General features: G+C 41.9%; 3 protein-coding genes across 6 annotated transcripts; 1 reads left to right on the top strand and 2 right to left on the bottom strand.

The window, feature by feature from the left end:
- The first annotated feature begins 7 nt into the window (after positions 1-7).
- On the top strand, positions 8-4,730 carry AKIP1 (A-kinase interacting protein 1). The gene is made up of 5 exons (XM_030273278.4): positions 8-154; positions 360-437; positions 3,189-3,299; positions 3,609-3,659; positions 4,294-4,730. The coding sequence occupies exons 1-5, from the start codon at positions 23-25 to the stop codon at positions 4,435-4,437; spliced, it is 516 nt and encodes a 171-aa protein (XP_030129138.4). The 5' UTR covers positions 8-22; the 3' UTR covers positions 4,438-4,730.
- On the bottom strand, positions 1,003-19,298 carry C5H11orf16 (chromosome 5 C11orf16 homolog). Of its 4 annotated transcripts, none has more exons than XM_072929641.1 (8): positions 17,785-19,298; positions 11,713-17,588; positions 10,763-10,913; positions 9,630-9,858; positions 8,251-8,904; positions 7,631-7,818; positions 5,794-5,991; positions 1,003-5,585 (listed from the first exon to the last, which is right to left on the bottom strand). In XM_072929641.1, exons 2-8 carry the CDS (start codon positions 11,877-11,879, stop codon positions 5,562-5,564), a joined length of 1,611 nt encoding a protein of 536 aa, XP_072785742.1. In that variant the 5' UTR covers positions 11,880-17,588; positions 17,785-19,298; the 3' UTR covers positions 1,003-5,561. The 4 variants fall into 4 exon arrangements, with proteins under 4 accessions (XP_072785742.1, XP_072785743.1, XP_072785741.1 ...); XM_072929642.1 differs by having other exon boundaries at positions 1,003-5,991; positions 10,763-10,939; positions 11,713-11,917; positions 13,096-17,588; XM_072929640.1 differs by having other exon boundaries at positions 1,003-5,991; positions 11,713-11,917; positions 13,096-17,588.
- ASCL3 (achaete-scute family bHLH transcription factor 3) lies at positions 14,898-15,437 on the bottom strand. The gene has a single exon (XM_030273824.4). It carries the CDS (start codon positions 15,435-15,437, stop codon positions 14,898-14,900), a length of 540 nt encoding a protein of 179 aa, XP_030129684.3.
- Positions 19,299-19,395: the final 97 nt, after the last annotated feature.

Raw genomic sequence — 19,395 nt, 5'->3', positions numbered from 1 at the left:
CTGAGGGCGGGGCCGGGGCGGGATGGCGGCGGCGCGTGCGCAGTGCGGCGGCGGCGGCAGGGGCGGGATGGCGGCGGCGCGCGCGGGACGCACGGCGGGCATGGCGCGCGACGTGCTGGAGCGGGCGCGGCGGCGCGCGGCGGGCGCGGCCCCGGTCAGTGCCGTGCGCGCACCCGCGGGCCCGCACACACAGATACAGATAGCGATGGACATGCACGGAAACACATCTCCGTTCGGGGCTCAGCTACCCGCCCCGCCCGGTGCCCCCGAGACGGCGCCCAGGGCTCCGTGGCTCGGTGCCCCACCACCCTCGGGCTCTAAGCGGCGGGCGGAATGACCAGGAATGTCTCTCGTTGCAGGACCGAGACCGGGAACGCCTCAATGCAGCGTTCGCTTCGATTGTGAATTTGATGCGAGGAGTCTCAGAGGAATGCGAGGTGAGGGGAATGTGCCTGCCAGAGGCCTCACCACTTCTACTGCAAAAATGAGGCTTCAGGGTTTGCTCATTGTATAGCCAGTGAGCCTGGGGTGCCGGCCGAGGTGAGAACATTTGAGGCATTCAGCATCACCACTATCCGCACTTTCTATAGACGGCACCAGTAGCTCGGTGCAGATTTTAGCAGAAGTTTTCCCCATTTCATGGTGCAAACACAGTATGGCTAGAGGGGCAGAAATGTCAGGTGGCATCACAAAACACATTGTTTCACAAGGTAAGGAATGTTTCCAGTGCTCTGTACTCAGTACCTCTGCTGGGAAATGGCCTTATGACATGTTGTTATTGAGCCTCTCGTGCTGGCTGATATCCAGTTCTGGGTGCTGGAAATAAGGGAGAGTTTGAATCTCGAGTGAAGAGATGCCTTGTGTCCTGTGTTTGTTTTGAATTTAGTCTTGCTGCTGTGATTTAACCCCACCAGCAACTTAGTACCATACAGCTCACTCCCTCCCTGCCCACCTCCCCTGGCAGGATGGGGAGGAGAATCTGGAGAAAATAAAACTCGTGGGTTGAGATAAGAACAGTTTATTGACTGAAACAAAGAAAAATATAATATTACCAACAGTAATAACAGTAACAATTGTGATGAAGAGAGGACAGAGAAATAAAACCTGAGAAGAACACATAATGCACAATACAATTGCTCACCACTCACTGACCATTGCCCAGGCAATCCCCAGACAACTCTCCCTGTTAATATACATGACATTCTATGGGATGGAATTTCCTTTTGGCTAGTTTGGGTCAGTTGTCACAGCCCTGCTCCCTCCTGGCACTTTCTGCACCTCCCCACTGGCAGAGCATGAAAACAGTCCTTGGCTTAGGGTGAGCACTACTCAGCAATAACCAAAACATCAGTTTGTTATCGGCACTGTGCTCCTACTAAATCCAAAACACAGCACTCTGCCAACTACTAGGAGGAAAGCTTGCCCTATCCCAGACAAAACCAGGCCAAACTGGATTTGGGATGTTGCTACTGCGTAAGGAGTGTGGGCTCAGCTCTTTGTGTGTGATGAGCTGAAATTGAGAGGTTTGGTGTACAGGTGCACAGCTCCGCTGTTCTTGCACTGGCTCTGGCTGGCAGGTGTCACTGCTCTGCTGGGTGGGCTGATTGGGAGCCAGCCTTGTGAGCACAGCCCTGCAGCCCAGCTACTGCACTGAAGTCTCTGAGAACTCCATTCAGTTTGTGCCCTGAGGGATCTGTTATCCTAACACAGCAGAGAGGTCACTGCCTGCAGGGCTAATACAGAGCCCAAATCTGCAATTAAATTAGAGAAAATAGTACTTCAGCACACCAAGTGATTAGTTCTTAAGGAATCCTTTATCATTTCAAAGTACTACACTCACAGTAACCAGTTAATTCTAAAACTGGGGCAGAATAGAATTTTACAAAGTGTAGTGAGGCTCGTCCTTACCAGTGACTTGGCAGTACTAGGTTTACAGTTGGACTCTGATCCTAAGGGTACCTTCCAACCTAAATTATTCTTTGGGTCTATCTTGTGCTCTGTTAAGAGTATTAAAGTTGGAACAAGCAATGGATGACTTCCACATTTATGCTTCAGTCACTTCTGTAGAAAAGAAGAGTCATTAAAGGGGAGAAATGTCAGACTCACAAGTTCATGGCTAAGTTTTACAAAGTGCAAATAAAAATCTGCAGCTGAACACAACCATTTAGGCACTTGAATGCAAACAAACTTGTAGTTTAAGATGAGATGTTAAGGGTTACTAAGGGATTAAAATTTACCCATTTCTCACCAAAAGTTGGATTTCATTTCTTTGTTCTGTACCATCATGCAAAAGAGATGCTCTGTGAAGCATTATGCACCAGGTCAGAGTATTTGATATATTTGTAGTTTCACAAATACTGCAATACAAGCAACCAGAGCTGTTGATTTGAGCATAAACTCAAGGAATAAAGCACAGCAGTAGATTTGCAAGTAAGAATTGCTATTTGCCTTATTTTTGTAAAACACCAGTGAAATAAGAGATATCTTGGATCTTTTTGGTCCCTGTGATCAACAAGGTAACCTTGGGAGGAGCTCTGTGGTGACAACAGATGGCAGCAGAACTGTACTCAAGAGTTTAATTTGCAGTGGGGAAGATGCCAGTACATCTGCAGTGGAACCAGAAGAAGGCTGCTGTGTGCTTAAATGCACTTCTCAAAACTGCTGTGAAAATAGTACCAGCCTTGAAGACACTTCAGCTTCTTTACTGACTTATTTTTCAGTATTAACATATTCTGCTTTTAGAGCACTGCTGCTGCACATGCCCTGCAGAACCCATCTTCACTGACTGGGTTGAAGAGCACCTGGCTTGCATGCATGTCCTCTTAAGGACCCATAAACTATGCCTTCTTCCACCAGGGCTTTTCTTGACCAGCCTGAACAGGCAGGCATTTCCAGAGTATTCCTTCTGACATTTTCATGAATTCAGTTCTGATGTGTCAGAGTCCCTGCCATACATATTGTGTTAGGAAGCAGGCATCTAAAATCAAGCCTGTGAGAGAGTCCTGTAGCAGAAGGCAGGTGGCCTTTGGAGATACAGGCATTGTTCTCACCCTCACAGAGAACAAACCAGCCAATTAGTGCACACCATCACTATCTGTGTAGTTCTACTTTCAATTTTAAATCTGCAGTGGCTGCAAGTATGGTTTGGTATCTCCTACATGATATTTTCTGTTTCTGTTGCTGTCCAGAAGTGCTATGGGTCTATGGCAGCCAACAAGTGCAAAGAGAATGAAATCAAACACCTCTGCAAATACCATGGCAAGTCAGTAGAAAGAAAGATGGATTCCATAGAAGAAGAGGTAAGTAGGGACTTCTGGTTTTGATGAAAGGTTGTTCCTTCCCTTGCTGTGGGGCACTTGTCATCCACCTGATGTCTGTGGCACTCACACTCATGTATGTAGGTTGACCTTATGACATAAGAACACCTGGACTGATCCAAGCCTGTGTTGGGTTGGGGAAGGCAGAGTCACTTCTTGTGTCACCAATCAGTGTCCTATCCATCCTTTTGTGAAGGGAAAAACTTCATGCACCTAAAAGCTTCCCTTCTCTTGGCCTGGGTTTGCTTTGTGTGCTGGATCATTAGAAAATAATTCTCTTTTTCTTTCCAGGGGACTGAAGGTCCTGTAGAAGCCAGGCAAGCTCAAGCTTGCCAGCAAAGAGTAAGTGTACAGAATACTTTGGTTTTAAGTGGAAGTATTTGCTAGCATTTCTTTTATCGTTTTGAATCAAGCTGGTTACAAACTGTGACAGATCTGGAGACCTTGATGGCACAGAAGATTTACCAATGGTGCATTCAAAATCAGAATATATGTATAGGCAGTCAAATGGGCATACAGAGACTTGCACAATTAGTTAGAAACCAGATTGTGGCATTCTTGCCCTTGGCCCTTCCACAGGCTCTCTGAAGACTCCTGTTCCTCAAGGAGAAGAAAACTGAATTTATTTTTCAAAGCCTAACACCTCAACAAAACAACTTCAGGAACTTCTCCGCCACAAAAGATGAGAAACAGCATAAATTACAGCACAGTGATTACTTCCACTGGTTGAAACATTAGCTAAAAATGCTTTGAGTATGGCACTTGCTAATTTTTGTACTGACAGAAACATTTTACAGTTTTGCTTGCACTGCCTTCCATGTATTTAGAAAAGTCTTATTATATTTGTATAGCAGCTGAAATGTAATTTTTTTACCCAAACACTTTTTTTTTTTTTTTTTTTTGGAAAGCTAAGATAAGTAACCAATAACATAGCTTTTCTTCTTTTTATTTTTTTTTTCCTTTTTTTCCCTTAAAGCCCAGAAGACCTTCCAAAGATTTCTACATTGAAGTTTCTCCTGGTATCTATTCTGTCACAGCAATCTCAGAAGACATGGTGGAACACACCCACGTAGTAAATGTCAGTGCAGGACAAAGTGTTGATTTAACTTTTGTTCTGTGATGTTTGTTGTTTCCTGGCAATAGCAGGAATAAAACATGAGGCTCTTTTTAATGTGTGTAATGAGCTATAAATATCTTTTCTTGTTAGCACTTTAATAGTAGCTTCCTCTTTGGGACTCCATTTTTATAGCCTGTATATTTGTTTTCTAGTTAATGCAATTATATGCAGCCCACTTTGTACATTGATTTTTATATATATTTGTACATTGTGTGCCTTTTAAATCCAGTTATGTGACTGTGTAATTCCAGATTCTTCTGCTCTAAGCAATTAAAGATACAATCAGTGGAATAAAATATATGATCAAGCCTCTGTGATGACAGCCTATGACCCTCAGAGACAACCCCATGTCACAGTGTAGACCAGAGAGAGCATGATCCATGTGGTGTGGATATTGGGTGTACATTAGCTTCTGCAGGCTGGCACTGATTTTAGAGCAGCTGGCTCACAAGCCACTGTCCTGTTGGTACTTTTGCTAGTCTGGTAAAGAAATGAAATGCAAATTAAATTCACTACCTAGAGCCCCAACTCAGAAACGTGCTGAAATATGTCAGGTGTTCAGTCTAGGCACATGAGCTATTGATTCAGGTTCTGGCTTTTTGCAGACCATGCTAAACCCCTTTTTTGGGGGTTGTGGCGTACCCTAAATTATCCAATTTACTGCTGAGCAACTGCACACTGCAGCTATGGCCAAGTTCATATGCTTTAAACATGAGCAGTCCCACTAACTCCCTGGATGCTTAACTTTGCCAAAGGACCAGATTCCATGTTTGGAATTAGTGATGTGATCTAAATACATCTGTCATCTTTTTGTAGCTGATAGTATTAAGGTTTCTGTTCATTTTCATCAGAATATAAAAATCAGTGGCTTGAATGCTAATCATTTTGTTGTTTGCATCTACAGTAGCAGGTCCTTTAGCCTCTGGCTACTTTTGCTTCTGCTTTAGTCCCCCCAAAAAAATCTTTCAGCTGTCAGCTTGTATTGTTTCTCCATTCCTCCTGGCTTTCTACAAACAGAAATTGCTTTGCTGAATTTCTGTGGCTCACTCCAGAGAACTGTAGACAAGGGAGGTTTATTGGACTCTTGCTGTGCATCTGTTCAGGCTTTCAGGCTTTTAGTGCTCCTACTAGCACATCTGATCTCTCCAGAACTGTAAAGTCAAGTCCAAATAGTTAGGAATTTATTGTAGCACTTTGGAATAAAGAATGAGGATGCTCAAGTTTAATGTGGGTGAAAGTAGAGCTTCTCACTTATTAAAATTATATTTTCATCCATAAAAATACTCTACTGAGACAGTACCTAAAGCAGAACTTGATTTTTTAAAAAAATATAACACTGATAGAGTAGAAGCAGTTTACCTGAAATTTCAGCCCCTGAACTTGATCAGTTGTACATGTACTGGATTCTAGTTGATCATGTCTCTCTCTGCTTTGCTGCAAGTGAGCTCTGACAGGGTCTGTAACATCAGGTTTGTCATCTCCAACACAAGTCACTTTACATTTATCATCTGATGCTGCTTTGTATCTTTGTTCTTCTGATGCTGCAAAGCTTTCTTCCTGGAGGACAGAAAACAAATCCCTCAGAAGTCTGGTCTAAAAAAAGCATCAGTGTCTTTGTTAACTGCTGCACCTCTGCCTCACATAGTTTTAATACTGGTCTATTTTCTGTGCTAGCACAAACTTTACTGCTGAAACACACAGCTGGACAGCAAGAGCAAAGGATTTTCAGAAGCTGCTAGGCTTTAATTAAAAACTTTTCTACTTCAGAAGTCAGGAGGATTTTGTTGACTGCAGTGAGGGGACATCAGCCCCCCAGAGAGTACCTCTGGGAAGTCTGTCCTCTAACTCCACTTGTTTGCTGCAAGCCATTTCTGATGCAGCCTGCCTCATGTGATAAAACTGCTTCAGCTATCTCTGAGTAGCAATGGATTTTCTGGGTTTAAAATCACCAAGGGCTATTTTACAGGAATAAAACTCTGTCATTATACCCTGTATTACCACATTGCATCCACTACTGTTTTTCATGCTGCTGCTTTGGGGCTGGAACGAAACAATTCTGTTTTCTTGTTAGTTTACCAAAAGGCAACTCATGTCACTTCAGTGCACAGCTCTGACACTGCTAACGTAGAGCATGCCTGCCTGGATCTCCATACTGGCCTGAAAATTCCTAGGAAATCAATTACAAAGGTGTGTAGTTATGTAACTGTGATTATTTGAACAATAAAGTAGAACAGAAATAGAAAGTAAGAACCATACAGTTGATAAGTTGGCATCTGCTTAAAATGAATGAGTACAATTGTAAGAATACAAGATGTATTCCTGTATATTCTGTTCACCAAGACATGTTATTAATGGATTCATCTGTAAACATGCAAGTTTAGTACATTTCAAGTTTTACCTTGCAGTCAGCTCACAGTAGCAAGAGCATGAAGGTACAGAGAAGCTAATATTTCATTTCATGAATGTAATTTATTAATTCTACCCTGATGCTCTTGTGCAGAGCACTGTTCATCCTGATATTCTCTTTCATCTTCCCCTTCTTCCTGTAAGTTTTTTCTTGCTCATTTCTGTGTTTGCTTTTTTTAGCATTCAGGTTCTGATTTTCTTTTCAAGTTTTTCTAAAGCATGAGGGAAACCAGGCCTAAAAACCAGGGTAGTGGTGTTGTTCCTAGCTGTGACACAGTTTGCTTACTCTGTATCCCCCAGCTTCACAGCAGGAATCTGCTGTTTAATCTGCTTGCCTCTACTGAGGAAGAGAAGAAACTCAGCAAAGACTGTTTACTAAAAAAAATTTGCTTTTATCTCTCAGAGACAGAAATTGTGACTATCACAATTTGATAGACAGAGCTCAGCACCTTTCCATAGATTTAACATAGAACTTTGGGTAGATGTCAATGGGCATTTAGCAGGTTTCTGAATTGAAATCTGCATTATTGAATGCTCACATGCCTACTGACAATTGTTTCCATTTTACCAAGTAGCTTCAGCCCTTCCTTAAGGCTTGGGGATTTTTGTTTTGGTTTTATTAGTGGAGAACTTTCCTACCTATCACAAAACTGGTGGGTGGCCTCAGGAAGCAGTTACAAACAATGTAATTTTTCTTGACAGGTTCCAAACCATTTACAAGGAAATTTTTTTTCCCATTCAAACAAACCTCCTGCTTACATAACTACAGAATTAATACAGATTATCTTACCCTCAATGATGGCTTGAAATCTTGGTCTCTTAGGATTTCTTTCAGTGTGAGTTGCCCTCTGAGAGTCTGCCTGATGGTTTCAAACATTGCACTCTGCTGAGCTGGGGCCACGCTGGACATGTCCCCACTGGAGATGGCTTTGGATTCCAGCTGGCCCTTTGTACATGTGCTGCTACAACTTCCAGGTCCTGGGGAGGAATAAAATTGTATATAAGAGTGAAACCAGAACCGAAATGAAGAAACATTCATTTCAGAAGAGAGGAGAATGCACTTTAAGCCTGAAAGGAATACTTTCGGGTTATACTGAATAGATGAGCTATGCAGGTTAAGGAAGATGTTACCATCATAAAAGGCATAGGAAAATGACAGGAAACAGAGAGAAATGTCTGTGCTTCCAAATGAAATTAATTGTTCTGGTAGTTTTCCATGGGATGAGTGGCCAAAAGAAGAGCCAGATGAGGCAGCAGAAACACTGAGGGGGAAGAATTGCATCAGAGTCTGATATGCAAATTTACAGTATTAATACCAATAACCTGCAGGCAAAGTGACTGCCCTGCCCAGAAGACTTTTGGTTTTGTTCCCTCTGACAGGTGCTTCCCTGTGGGGTTGTTTGAAGGTACCTGAATTACTGGAATGGGACTTATGGTGGCTTCTTTTCCAGTACTTCCCCTCAGGCCTTGCAGAATTCTTTAGCCTGGGCTTTTCAAGACAGCTGGAGCCTGTGTTAACAGCACTGTCCCCCACAGTACTCTTACTGGGGGATAGCTTCAGGTCCCTCTCTGCATCAGAAGAGGGAGAAGATGTTGCCACAGCTGCAGCTTCTCCTTGTTTTGTGCCTTTCAGTTCTAGAAGGCCTGGAGAGAGCTCACTGCTGGATTCTGCCTCTTCAGCCTTGTCCTGAAAGACCAGAGCCCTGGAGGGAAGAGGCCACCAGGCACCAGCACAGGGGTGGCAGCAGCAGATACACCTTACCCAGGCTGATGAACCAGCACAGTGGTGGTGGAAATGTGGCCAGCAGGGAGAGCAGAGCAAGCAGTGCTTGGCAAGGCTGCATAGAGCACAAACAGGAATCAGGGCTGCCTTAGGACTGCAGGGAAGAATACAAGAGTTAGAGTCCTGGCTTGGTCTGGGCTTCACCCTGCTGGTGAAGGGCATGTGGATCATCTCCACAATCCTTTCCCATAGGCTAGGAGGGATCCACAGGGCCACACCACAGGGGAGTTTCACTTGCTTGTCATTCCAGAACTGGACAGTAACTTCTTCATCTTCTGAGGCTGTTAAGAGAAAAAGCAAGCAGCCTTAAGCAGCTGGCCTGCCTGGGCAGTGCACACAGATCAGGCTTTACAGCATTATGCACTTTCTACTCCTGTCAAGCGGCAGGATCAGCTCTTGCCCCCCTCGAACATCTCACCACAGTGTCACAGAGGTGAGTGGGCAGCCTGGACACCAGCACTAAAACAAGAGGCCTGGCAGCATCCTTCCACCCAATTTGTCATCAGATGAACAAGAAAATGATGACAGTAATTTTTGTTGTTGCTGGCAAATTTAGCAGTACTGCTCTGAGAATAGTGTTTTGGTAAGTCAGTGGAGCTTGACTGTCAGACACAGGAAAAACGAATGAGCTGTTGAAATCTCCTATATGTGGGTGATGAAATCACCCCCAGATGGACCATTTGGTACGAATGTGAGCATTTAGGCTCAGATGAATGCTTCCTGGAAGCTGTCTTACTTGTATCTGTCATGAAAAGGCCACAGTCCTGCACATGGCAGCTACATGTCCCAGCTATACCCATGGACAAAGATGATGACATTGTTATGGGTCACAGCTTCCTTAGGGTCACACTGGTGAGGTTACACACAGATGTCCATCAGCTCCTGCAAGCTTGGAGCAACACTAAGCTGTAGTCTGTGCTCTGTAATTTCTCTGGCAGCAGCATCCTGATAGGAGTTTATCCTCACCGGCATTCCAGAGGAGCAAGACAGCAACCCCTTTTCTTACCTCTTAAGGGATCCCTTGTCTCAATGCCTCTGAGAACAGTTCCTGGGCCATACCTGGCCCTATCTGGCTCCCAGGGTGCCAGCACTCTGTCTCCAGGGAGCAAGGAGTGCTTCATCCCATTCACATATTCCAGGATGTCATCCTTTGCTGTTTTTTGCACATGCACTGGATGCTTCCCACGTGATACAAGTGGTTTGGCAAACTCTACCAGGAACATGTCTCTTTCACACTGTCACCAGGAACAAAATAACAATTCCACTGAAAAACAGTCAATAATGTGCCAGGTAATACAACTTTTGCTAGGAGACCATCCTGTGCCTTTATGACTAGGGCAAAACAAGCCTGAACAGCAGCTAGGGCGTGTGGTATTACCTCAGCATTGAGACAGCCCAAAAAACCTCCATGAGGTTCAGCTGAAAGCAAGATGAGTGAAGCATATGTTCAGATTCACTGCCACTAGGATCTGTATTTTCTTTCCCAAGAGAAAAAGCTATAGACAAGTGTATTTCACAAGCCATGCTCTGTGTGCCAAGGAACAAGGGACACTGAAGCCATTCAGACCTGTTCATCATTCATGCCCAAGTCCTTCCTCATTACATACAACGCTAGCTCTGCTTCTTGGGGGGTTGTTGAGAATTTTTATTTTCTTTTATATTAAGGCCTGTCAAGAGGCTTTCCATCAACAATAAGATGAGGTACTTCCCTGTTCTTGAGAAAGAACAGGTTCCTTTTTTGTGTTAAGTTTGAAGTGCTAACAAACCAAAGAATTAAAGCTTTCACTACCCTTTCTGGAAAGACCCTGAGCCTGGTCTGTGGCTGACTCAAGCTGGACATGTGTACATAAAACACAAACCCTTTTCCTGTGCTATTGATGGTTCTGTGTCTACACACAACAGCAGCCCCTACACTGCTGGCAGCAGCGCTGGGGCTGCCTGAGCCTGGCTCGGTGCCCAGCACCAGCACAAGGCTGCTCAAGCACCTGCTGTCCTGGTGATCTGTTCTCTAATCTCATCAGCTGAACCAAAAACTGCTACACTGAAGAACCAAAAACTACTAAACTGAACTCAGGTGGTGTGTGAGGACTGCTCCCTGTTACACATGCTCCCAGCTACCACACAGCAACCATCACTCACCTCTATCTCCTCTTTTACTGTACCACGGTAATAAAATCCATCTTGTTCCCCTCTAGCCAGCACAGGCACATTGCTGTCTGTGCCCCCTGATTCTCCCAGGCTCTTCCATGCTGGGCCAGGGGAGGGGAGGCAGTGGCTGATCCACTGGCATCTTGAAGAAAAGAAAATGGGTCAGCCCTGAAAGAAATAGATTCTGTAGGTCATGAAAAAAAAAAAAAAATCTCGTAAGGTATAAGAACTGGAACACTCCACCTCATTTTGTAGCACTCCCACAGGCCAAATAGTGTGGGAAGAAACAGAAAACTTGGCTTGTTCTGGGATAATTCTTTGATCTTGGGAAAAACACATCAGTGCCTGCTTTTACTCAGATCTCTTTGCTTTGGGGTTTACAGGAAGTGAGCCAGGAGCATGCTGGATTCCTGGGCCAGCATTATTTGCACCAGCCCCTTTGCTGTTCAGCTGGCAAGACAATGCAACCCTTCAGCTGAGGAGGAAAGATCCATCTGCAGCACAGAGCTCAGCGTAGGTGCACTCCAGAGTGCTGAAGCTGATGGTTTACACAGCAGCATTCAGGGAACAGCAAAGCAGAGAAGTAAACAAAAGAGCTGCTGGCTAATGACAGCTTCTAGTTCAAAACTGGGAAAATAATCCCCTGTCACAAAGCATTAGCTACATTTCATGGAAGATGACTACTAATGCAAGATGCTTTTATTTATCCTAATAATACTAAAGGAATGTTTCTTTGATAGGAGGCTTACTCAGGCTTTGCTCTTCATAATCGCCAAGGTAGCAAATAGCTTCTTAATACATCTACAAAACTGCCAGTGCAGGGGTGAAAAAGCTCAAATGATGTTCAAGCTGCTAATTTATTAATCTGACACACCAGCCTAGTTTATCCTTTTAGATAAACAAAAAACAAATCACAGACTTAAACAGGAACTTGATTTTACCTCTGGGGGGTGAGGTGCTCAGCGATCCAGGCAGGGTACACAACAAAAGAGCTCCTGCAGCAGGGATTAACTGTGGATATGACAGTGGAACATGGAAACTTGTCCAAAGCCGGCCTCACACTGCAATACTTGCGACCCCTGGGCAGGGACCCTTCCAAACGAGCCATACTTGGAAAAGCTGCTGCCTGCAGGACTCGGTCGTGAGCTGTTGGAAGAAAAGAGACAATGTACTGGCATTCCTAACACAAGCAAGTGCTGTCCAGTGTACCTCAAGAAGCCAGCAATTTTGAATAATTGCTTATTTTTGTTTAAAAACACTGAATTCAATATATTCAGACTGGCACTTGGCCAGATGAGTCCACATGTCTGACTTCAGTGATCTTCACTCACCCAAATCCTAACCTGGAAAAAGGGCATATACACACTCAAGGAAACTAAAAATGCTGTGAAAATTCCAGGAAAATAATAACTTTCACCTCCCTCCAACATTTGTTTCCCTCTGTAACACCCAGCTCTCTTTTCTTATACACACATTCTTCCTCTAATGCTTTCTTGTACACAGACCCAGCCAAACCTTCCCTGTTTTACAAGCTGAGACAGAAATTACAGCTGAAGTTGACAAGCTGAGTAAACGTGACAGGTTTTGAACTTGATGTTAGATTACATTTCCCTGTTATTTATTTATAATGATGTATTAAGAGGAAATATTTTGATCTTTCAGCTGTCCTGTCATGTTTTATTAACAGTAGGATTATGGCTTGCAACAAGAAAGAATGAGATGCTCAGATGTGACAAGTGATAACTATTCAGAGGCTGTCACAGTAAGATCAATGATGTGATGCTATCTCTGGTAATTTCAAAAGATGTAGTAGACAAGCTTCCATTAATTTTTTTCTTTTTAAATAGTGCTTAGAAATACTTATGATAACATTTGCATGGAAATTCAACAACCTATAAAATGTAAGTGCTTAATTTATTTTACAAAATGCAGTTTAAGCACTCATGTTTAGATGAGATTTTGTCTCATATCTAAGAAATATGATCTGGAAGTCTTGTTTATGGAGACTCCCAGATAGATAATTTCAGAGAACTAGCACAGCAAACCCAACAAGAAGAATGGATTAACTGCTGCAAAATTAATATTTAAGTCAGAAAATCAGCACAATATATCCATTTATTTCACGACTGCACAAACTCCTGTTCTAAACCAAAACAAGATGGAGTCAGTAATACTTTGCAAAGAAAGGCAAGTACCAATTCTATATTAAAGCACATTTTAGCACCATTCACTCTGTTTCTACACACAACAGTGCATTGACAAAGGCAATTATGCTGCTTTTTCTGGGTAACTCCAAGTACTTGGGCACAGTATTTCAGACTTACCTGGTATTGGTAACAATACACCGTTTGGATTTAGTCTGAATGCAGAAATGTCACCCTTTTGCCTGTTGGGCACAGGGAGCCTTTTGCTGCCAGTGTTTCCCAGTTGCTATGGAGGTTGCCACAGCTGTTACTCCCAGGACTGGACATCCTGACCTTACTGGTTAAAACCCAGCAGAATGTGACCTCAGAGAGGACTATTTGACTGCCACACGTTTGCTGAATTTTCAACTCCCCATGGATCTACTGCACTCCAGGGAAGGAATTTTAAGAGAGCTCAGTGTCCTCTAGGCTTCTGCCTATGATTGCAGGGCAAAAACCTGCATCAAAGTCACAGTTCAGATTAAAGAAAATTTTAAAAAAAGCTTACCACCACAGGGTGTGACAAATAAACATGTTTAAAATGTGCAAAGAAAGGTTGAAGCTGAGACAAACCAAGGTCAAATCACTTTACAACTTTCTCTTTTCACAGTAAGGGGAAAGGATTAATGAATTCTACATCTCTCTTACAAAATGCCCATCAAAAATATGTCATATTATAATGCAGAAATCTAACCATTAATCTCTGCTGAGATCCCTAATTTTCACGTCCTTCTTAAAAGAAAGACAAAGATTTGACATTTGTTTTTTTTAGTTTTTGTTTGGTTTGTGGTTTTTTGAGGGGAGGAGGTGCTTAGAATACTTAATTGCCTCTTTTTAGGCATGTTTCAATTCACTGCTATAAGAACAATGCAACAGGGTGGGATAAGCACAGTTGGGGAGAAGGATACATCACTTGGGAAGTCTGTACCCATTTTTTGGTACATTCTGCTGCACAGACAGCCTACAAGCTCTCATTCCCTCTGCAGAATTATTTAGAATCAATGATTCCCTTACACTGAGTAAATGTTAAGACACTTTATTGGTTTTGAGCTAAACTCTCTCCATCATCTTCACACAGTTCTATTTTATAACACTTAACTGAAACCATCAGCAGTACAAAGGCACAGACTAGGAGGTTGGGGAAGACCACTCCAGACCTCAACCATTATCAATCAAAGTACCAAAATATTTCTATTGCAGGATTATTTTTATGCTGATGGCCAAAACATTGCCAGCCCTCTTTATAGTGTGCATTATGTAAGCAGTCCTAATAGTTTTTAAGAGCACTGACATCTGTACAAGAATCCAATTTTCAACAGAAATTACACAATGCCAAAAAGTTTTCAAATTAAAATATTCATTAATAATAAAGTGATGGAACAGCACTCACAAAACTTTATGTTCTTCCCATGTTCAGTAACTGTGCTTCAGAGAGCTCCCACCCTACTCTATTTTTCTCCATTTTAAACTGAATTAGCCTTTCTTTTGGCATCTAACAACACTCCTTGGAACCTTTAAAAAGGCATTTTAAAAGAAACACTGGCAATTAGAGTGAATATTTTAAGAAAGTGCATGTGAGAGTAAACCAATAACACGACAGAAAATACAAAGAATCTCAGTCCCATAAGTAGAGAGATTTTATTTTAAAGCATGCAGGTTGTGATGATACATACAGTTACTTCACACATATAGGTGTCACATTTTTAGCTTGGTGACAAATTTAGAAACATGTTCTGATTTTCATGAATTAACTGAAGTCATTCAGCTGAGATTTTCCCAGTTGTCCCTCTCATATCTAAGTGTAGTAACTATCTGCAACGTTGAAGCTCTTGTGTGGGCTGATAGTGACGTGTGCCACGATCTGCTCCCAAGAAGCGCCAGGAACACACACGTCATCAACGTGGTGGCTACTACATTCCCAGACAGGCTACCTTTGGAACACTTCAGATCGCCTTCAAAAACTGGGTTTGTTTATTAGTGGCTTTGGGTGCTTGATTTGGCTCCATGACACCTTTTCCTGCCACCGCAGAGTCGGTGCACAGCACAGACTGTAGATACCTGATGTATTTGATAGCAGCACGGAGGGTCTCCACTTTGCTGAGCCGTTTCTCCAGGTACTCCTTGGGCAGGTGGTGCCTCAGCTTGGCATAGCCTTCATTGACACACTTAACACGCTGCCTTTCCCTCTCATTCCTCTTCCTGATGAAAGCTGACCCATAGGAGTACTCACTTTTGTGGAGACTGGAATGGGGCATTTGGTAGGGAAAGGGGCAGGGCTCGCTGTAGAAGGTCTCCGTGATGAGATGCTCCGACATGAAAGGAAGGAATGACAAATCTTCGGCCAAAGGGACCTGGTTTGGTGCTTCTGGGTACACATGAAACGTGACCAGTGGGTCTGCACAGAAAGGCCTTGCCAGCTGGATGTGCTGAGCCTCAGCACAGATGAGGTTGCAGTAGCTTTTGCCATCCATCAGGTTCTGCATTTAGCCTGGAAACACATAATTACAGAATACTTTAAACAACTCATACTGAACAGTATAAAAAACTCACCTGGACTTACCAACTCTAGGCCTTGCTGGCATTTTCCAGAAGAGATTTTTTTAATGCATTCCTGACATTTCATAATGGTGTTGGAAGATCACATAGAACAATACATCCCATTTGAAAAGTACAAGAAAGTGCAAGTCAGCCACACTGATTAAATTCATACACAATAGATACTAATATAAAGCCACTCAAGTTTCCTAGAGGAAAGAGCAAGCAGCCTCCTTTCACCTCAGCTTTAGAAATTAAGAGACTCTACCCATATATATTCCACATAGGTCTAGCTTGCTCCAAATCCACCTAAACTTACATGTCTACAGACAACAAATAAAGCAGGCCAATCTGCCATCTGAGGCATTCTCCCCACTCCCTTCCCCTCCCTGAAAAAAACTAAATCTACAATTCCAGTAAAAGACTCCCTATTCATACCAAAGAGCCTGCAAAGACAAAATTATTTTTCTCTATTCACTTATGTTGCATTCAATATAGCACCTCAACAAAATGGAAAACCTGTGCAGAGAATGGATTTCAATCCTAATTCCACTTCTGTCAGGTATTACATCCACTCATACAGAGATTTACAAGAAGTTCAGAGAGTTGAGAGAATTTCCACTAAATCTAAGACCTCCTTGGGTCCTCACATTCCTTCTCCACCTACCTAGAGATTAAACACAGACATGAAATACTAAAAACAATCCTACTGCTAGAAATTAAATATTAAATACTTCATATTTATGAAATAAACACTTTATTAAAGGAAAAATGCATGTCCTAGTAATATAAAGAAGGGATGGCACACAGCAGTTGGGGCCCTATTGGAAACCTGTAAGTCAGACTGGCCTACCCTCACACCCTCTCTTCAGAGCAGCATTACAGCAGGTCTAACTACTCAAATCACCCTGACACATTTATCACGAAGATACTCTTGCAGTGGTTTATAAGAAGCTGCATATAAACCAGCTTCTGGTTTATATGGGCCCTCCCAATATCATTATTCAAACAGCTAAACATCAGCCTAACTGCTAAGAACGTAATAACTGTTACCTAATGGCTTCTTTAAATACATTTTAAATAAGCATCTAATTTTTAAAGAATCATTGTGAGCCACCCTCACAGATTGCAACCAATACTTGCCTACACAGAATTGATCCAAAAATGCTCTTACTCACCATCCACTTGTACATCCATATATTGTTGTCCAAAGCACTTATATTCTATTGCATCCTCTAAAATGGAAACCACACCTGAACATTAAACTAGATTACCAGAAAGTGTCGGATTCCATACTCACAGAAATCTGACAAAACTTCAGATGTTCCAATCACAACTCCATAGCACAAATCCTTCACAAGGATATGGGGATAATGTAATGTTTTCTAATGACTTCATACCTGCCACATTTACACAGAGAATATTTACTTGCTATGGACCTGTTCTCACAACATTCTGTGAAAATGTCTCTGTATGCAGAGTTGTCTCTTTTTCTAATGCACACAGATTTCACAACAGAAATCCTGTGAGTGAAGAATTCATTTATAGTTGTTAGGCATGAGTGGGATTCCCATGCATCTTAAACAGGTACTTCTGTAGATAGACTAAAAGCATGAACACACATCCATTTCATATTAATATGCATGAAAAAAACTCACATATTTTTACATATGTGAATATACACTCCTCATAAAATGAAAATAATAAGACAGTCAACTTTCCCTTTTCTATTTATAAAGGTTAGCTTATTGCCTAAAAACATTCTGCTGTTAACAACTTAAAAACACTGAGGAAGAAAAGTCTGCCACATAGCAAAAAAAAAAAAAAAAAAAAAAAGTATGGCACAACATCACACCAGAGCAAGAAAGCAAAACTAACACAACACAACCCCTCAAGAAGAGATACTTGCAGTATATGTTGCTTAGTACTGACATTTCTGCTGTGTAACAATGGTACATAAAACAGTTACCTGCTGCCTCAACACCTGCACAAAGGTGTTAGGAACATTTTCCTGTTAGAGACTTACCAATCTTCAGACGAAAGTAAAATCCAGGGAAATAAGATATGCTGTTTAAAGAGTGATGAATACCTGAAAATACCTGAATGATATTTAAAATAAAAGATGTTAATGTTCCATTTTTCTTACACTTTATTAAATAAGAGATTACATTAAACAGAATTCATTAAAAAGCTATGAAAACACTGTTAGTAAATGGCTGGTATAAGTGATTTACAAGAACATTGATATTCAGTGAAGATCTGTGGCTAGATACAGCAAATATGCAAGTCTCTTACCTGAATTATGTAGCTTGTTCCACTGAGTCAATGACTGCTGCAATTTATAGTCAATTGACAACATGCAAAGTAGCTTACAGTTAGATCTGCTCATTTCTGGTTGGGCTTTTCCACCCACAGCACAGCTATGATGGCAACAAAACTTGGCATTAAGGGCTAGAAATTTTGAAACTGCTATTGAACACATCCAGATTACCTGAAAAAGTAATCAGGAATGTGGTTTGTTCACTTCCTGTTTGCCTTCTGTTGCAGACTACTACAGTACAGTAATGATAACAGAAAGCAGTGTTTTCATTTATTGGCATTTTGTACTCTAATATCTAAATAGAACAATTGGCTAGAATTTAGGTAAATATTCACCATCAAGGCATAAGCAATCTAATTTCCACAGCTTCATTTTAAACACAGAAAAACAGCATTTATTTAGAAATTTGTGATGGATTTCTCTCCACTACAGGTGAGGACACACATAATTAGTCAGCTTAATGCCTTTAAGTTTAATCATTATACCTGTAATTTTGGGAAATTCTTTTAGTGTTTAGTGTAACATAATATAAAAGGTGAATACATATAAGAGAAGATTTGAAAACAGGGAGCCAACAGTAGCAACAGAAGTTTTGCTTAGAAAGGGAAACAGTATGGAATCTATAATGCAATGTGTACATGTACATAGATGCTACATACATCAGCATACAGCTATCCAATTGTACAGGTGCAATAAAATAGAACACCTATCTTCAAAATTCCCTCATTTTATAGGATTGACACTTAGGGCTAGCTCATGGTTTGGCACTTCTAGTATAACCATGCATAAAAATCCAAACCCAAACCAGTTTAGCTAAAAACTGTAAGATCAGAAATACTTTTACTAGCAAAAGATGTACATACATTCAGTCCTGCTTCTTGTGACTGTCACCCATCAAGGAAAGAAAGCTTCACCTTCTGCTGCCCCTGTGTGAGCCATAGTGCTGCATCCAACATTCCCCCTCCCACACCAGCTTCAGGCCTCACAGGAAAGGCAGCCAAGAGGTAGAACAACTCCCAGAACTGGGATATTCAACAATCAAGGCATGTATTCCACAAAAAAAGCTGCATTCTTTTTCTTTAGTAGACTGTAAGTGTCATAACCAGTAACCAAACAGCACCAACTGAACAACTTCCCACTCATCGGGGTGATGTTCAACACAAAAACTGAACCCAAGCCTGAATTTATTTTTCTTGACCTGTCAATCCTTGTGCAATTTTTTTTCAATTTAAAGCACAAATCCTGTGAATCCACCAATTCACCACCTGCTTTAAATCACTCCAGGTTAACTCAGTTTTGGAAGTCTACAGGACTGACATGAAAACAAAGCTCTGTTCCTGGCTGTCCCCCAGGCACAGACTAAGCAAGCTAAAGCTGCCCCCAGAAACAGAGTATTCTTCCATTCTCCTTCCACACTAAACTGAAAACTGCCACACAATAATGCAACTACATATGCACAGCTACATCTGAGTCAGGGATTAAAAACGTCTTTCAATTAACAATTTGATGAGCCTTTCTTTACCTAATCACTGAACAAGTACATATTTCTACTCTGAAGCATATTTAGAGGAGTACTTTTATAGATG

The sequence above is a fragment of the Taeniopygia guttata genome, chromosome 5 (genome assembly GCF_048771995.1).
Source record: "Taeniopygia guttata chromosome 5, bTaeGut7.mat, whole genome shotgun sequence".
Taxonomy (NCBI): domain Eukaryota; kingdom Metazoa; phylum Chordata; class Aves; order Passeriformes; family Estrildidae; genus Taeniopygia; species Taeniopygia guttata.
This window is presented reverse-complemented; position numbering and strand designations above follow the sequence as displayed.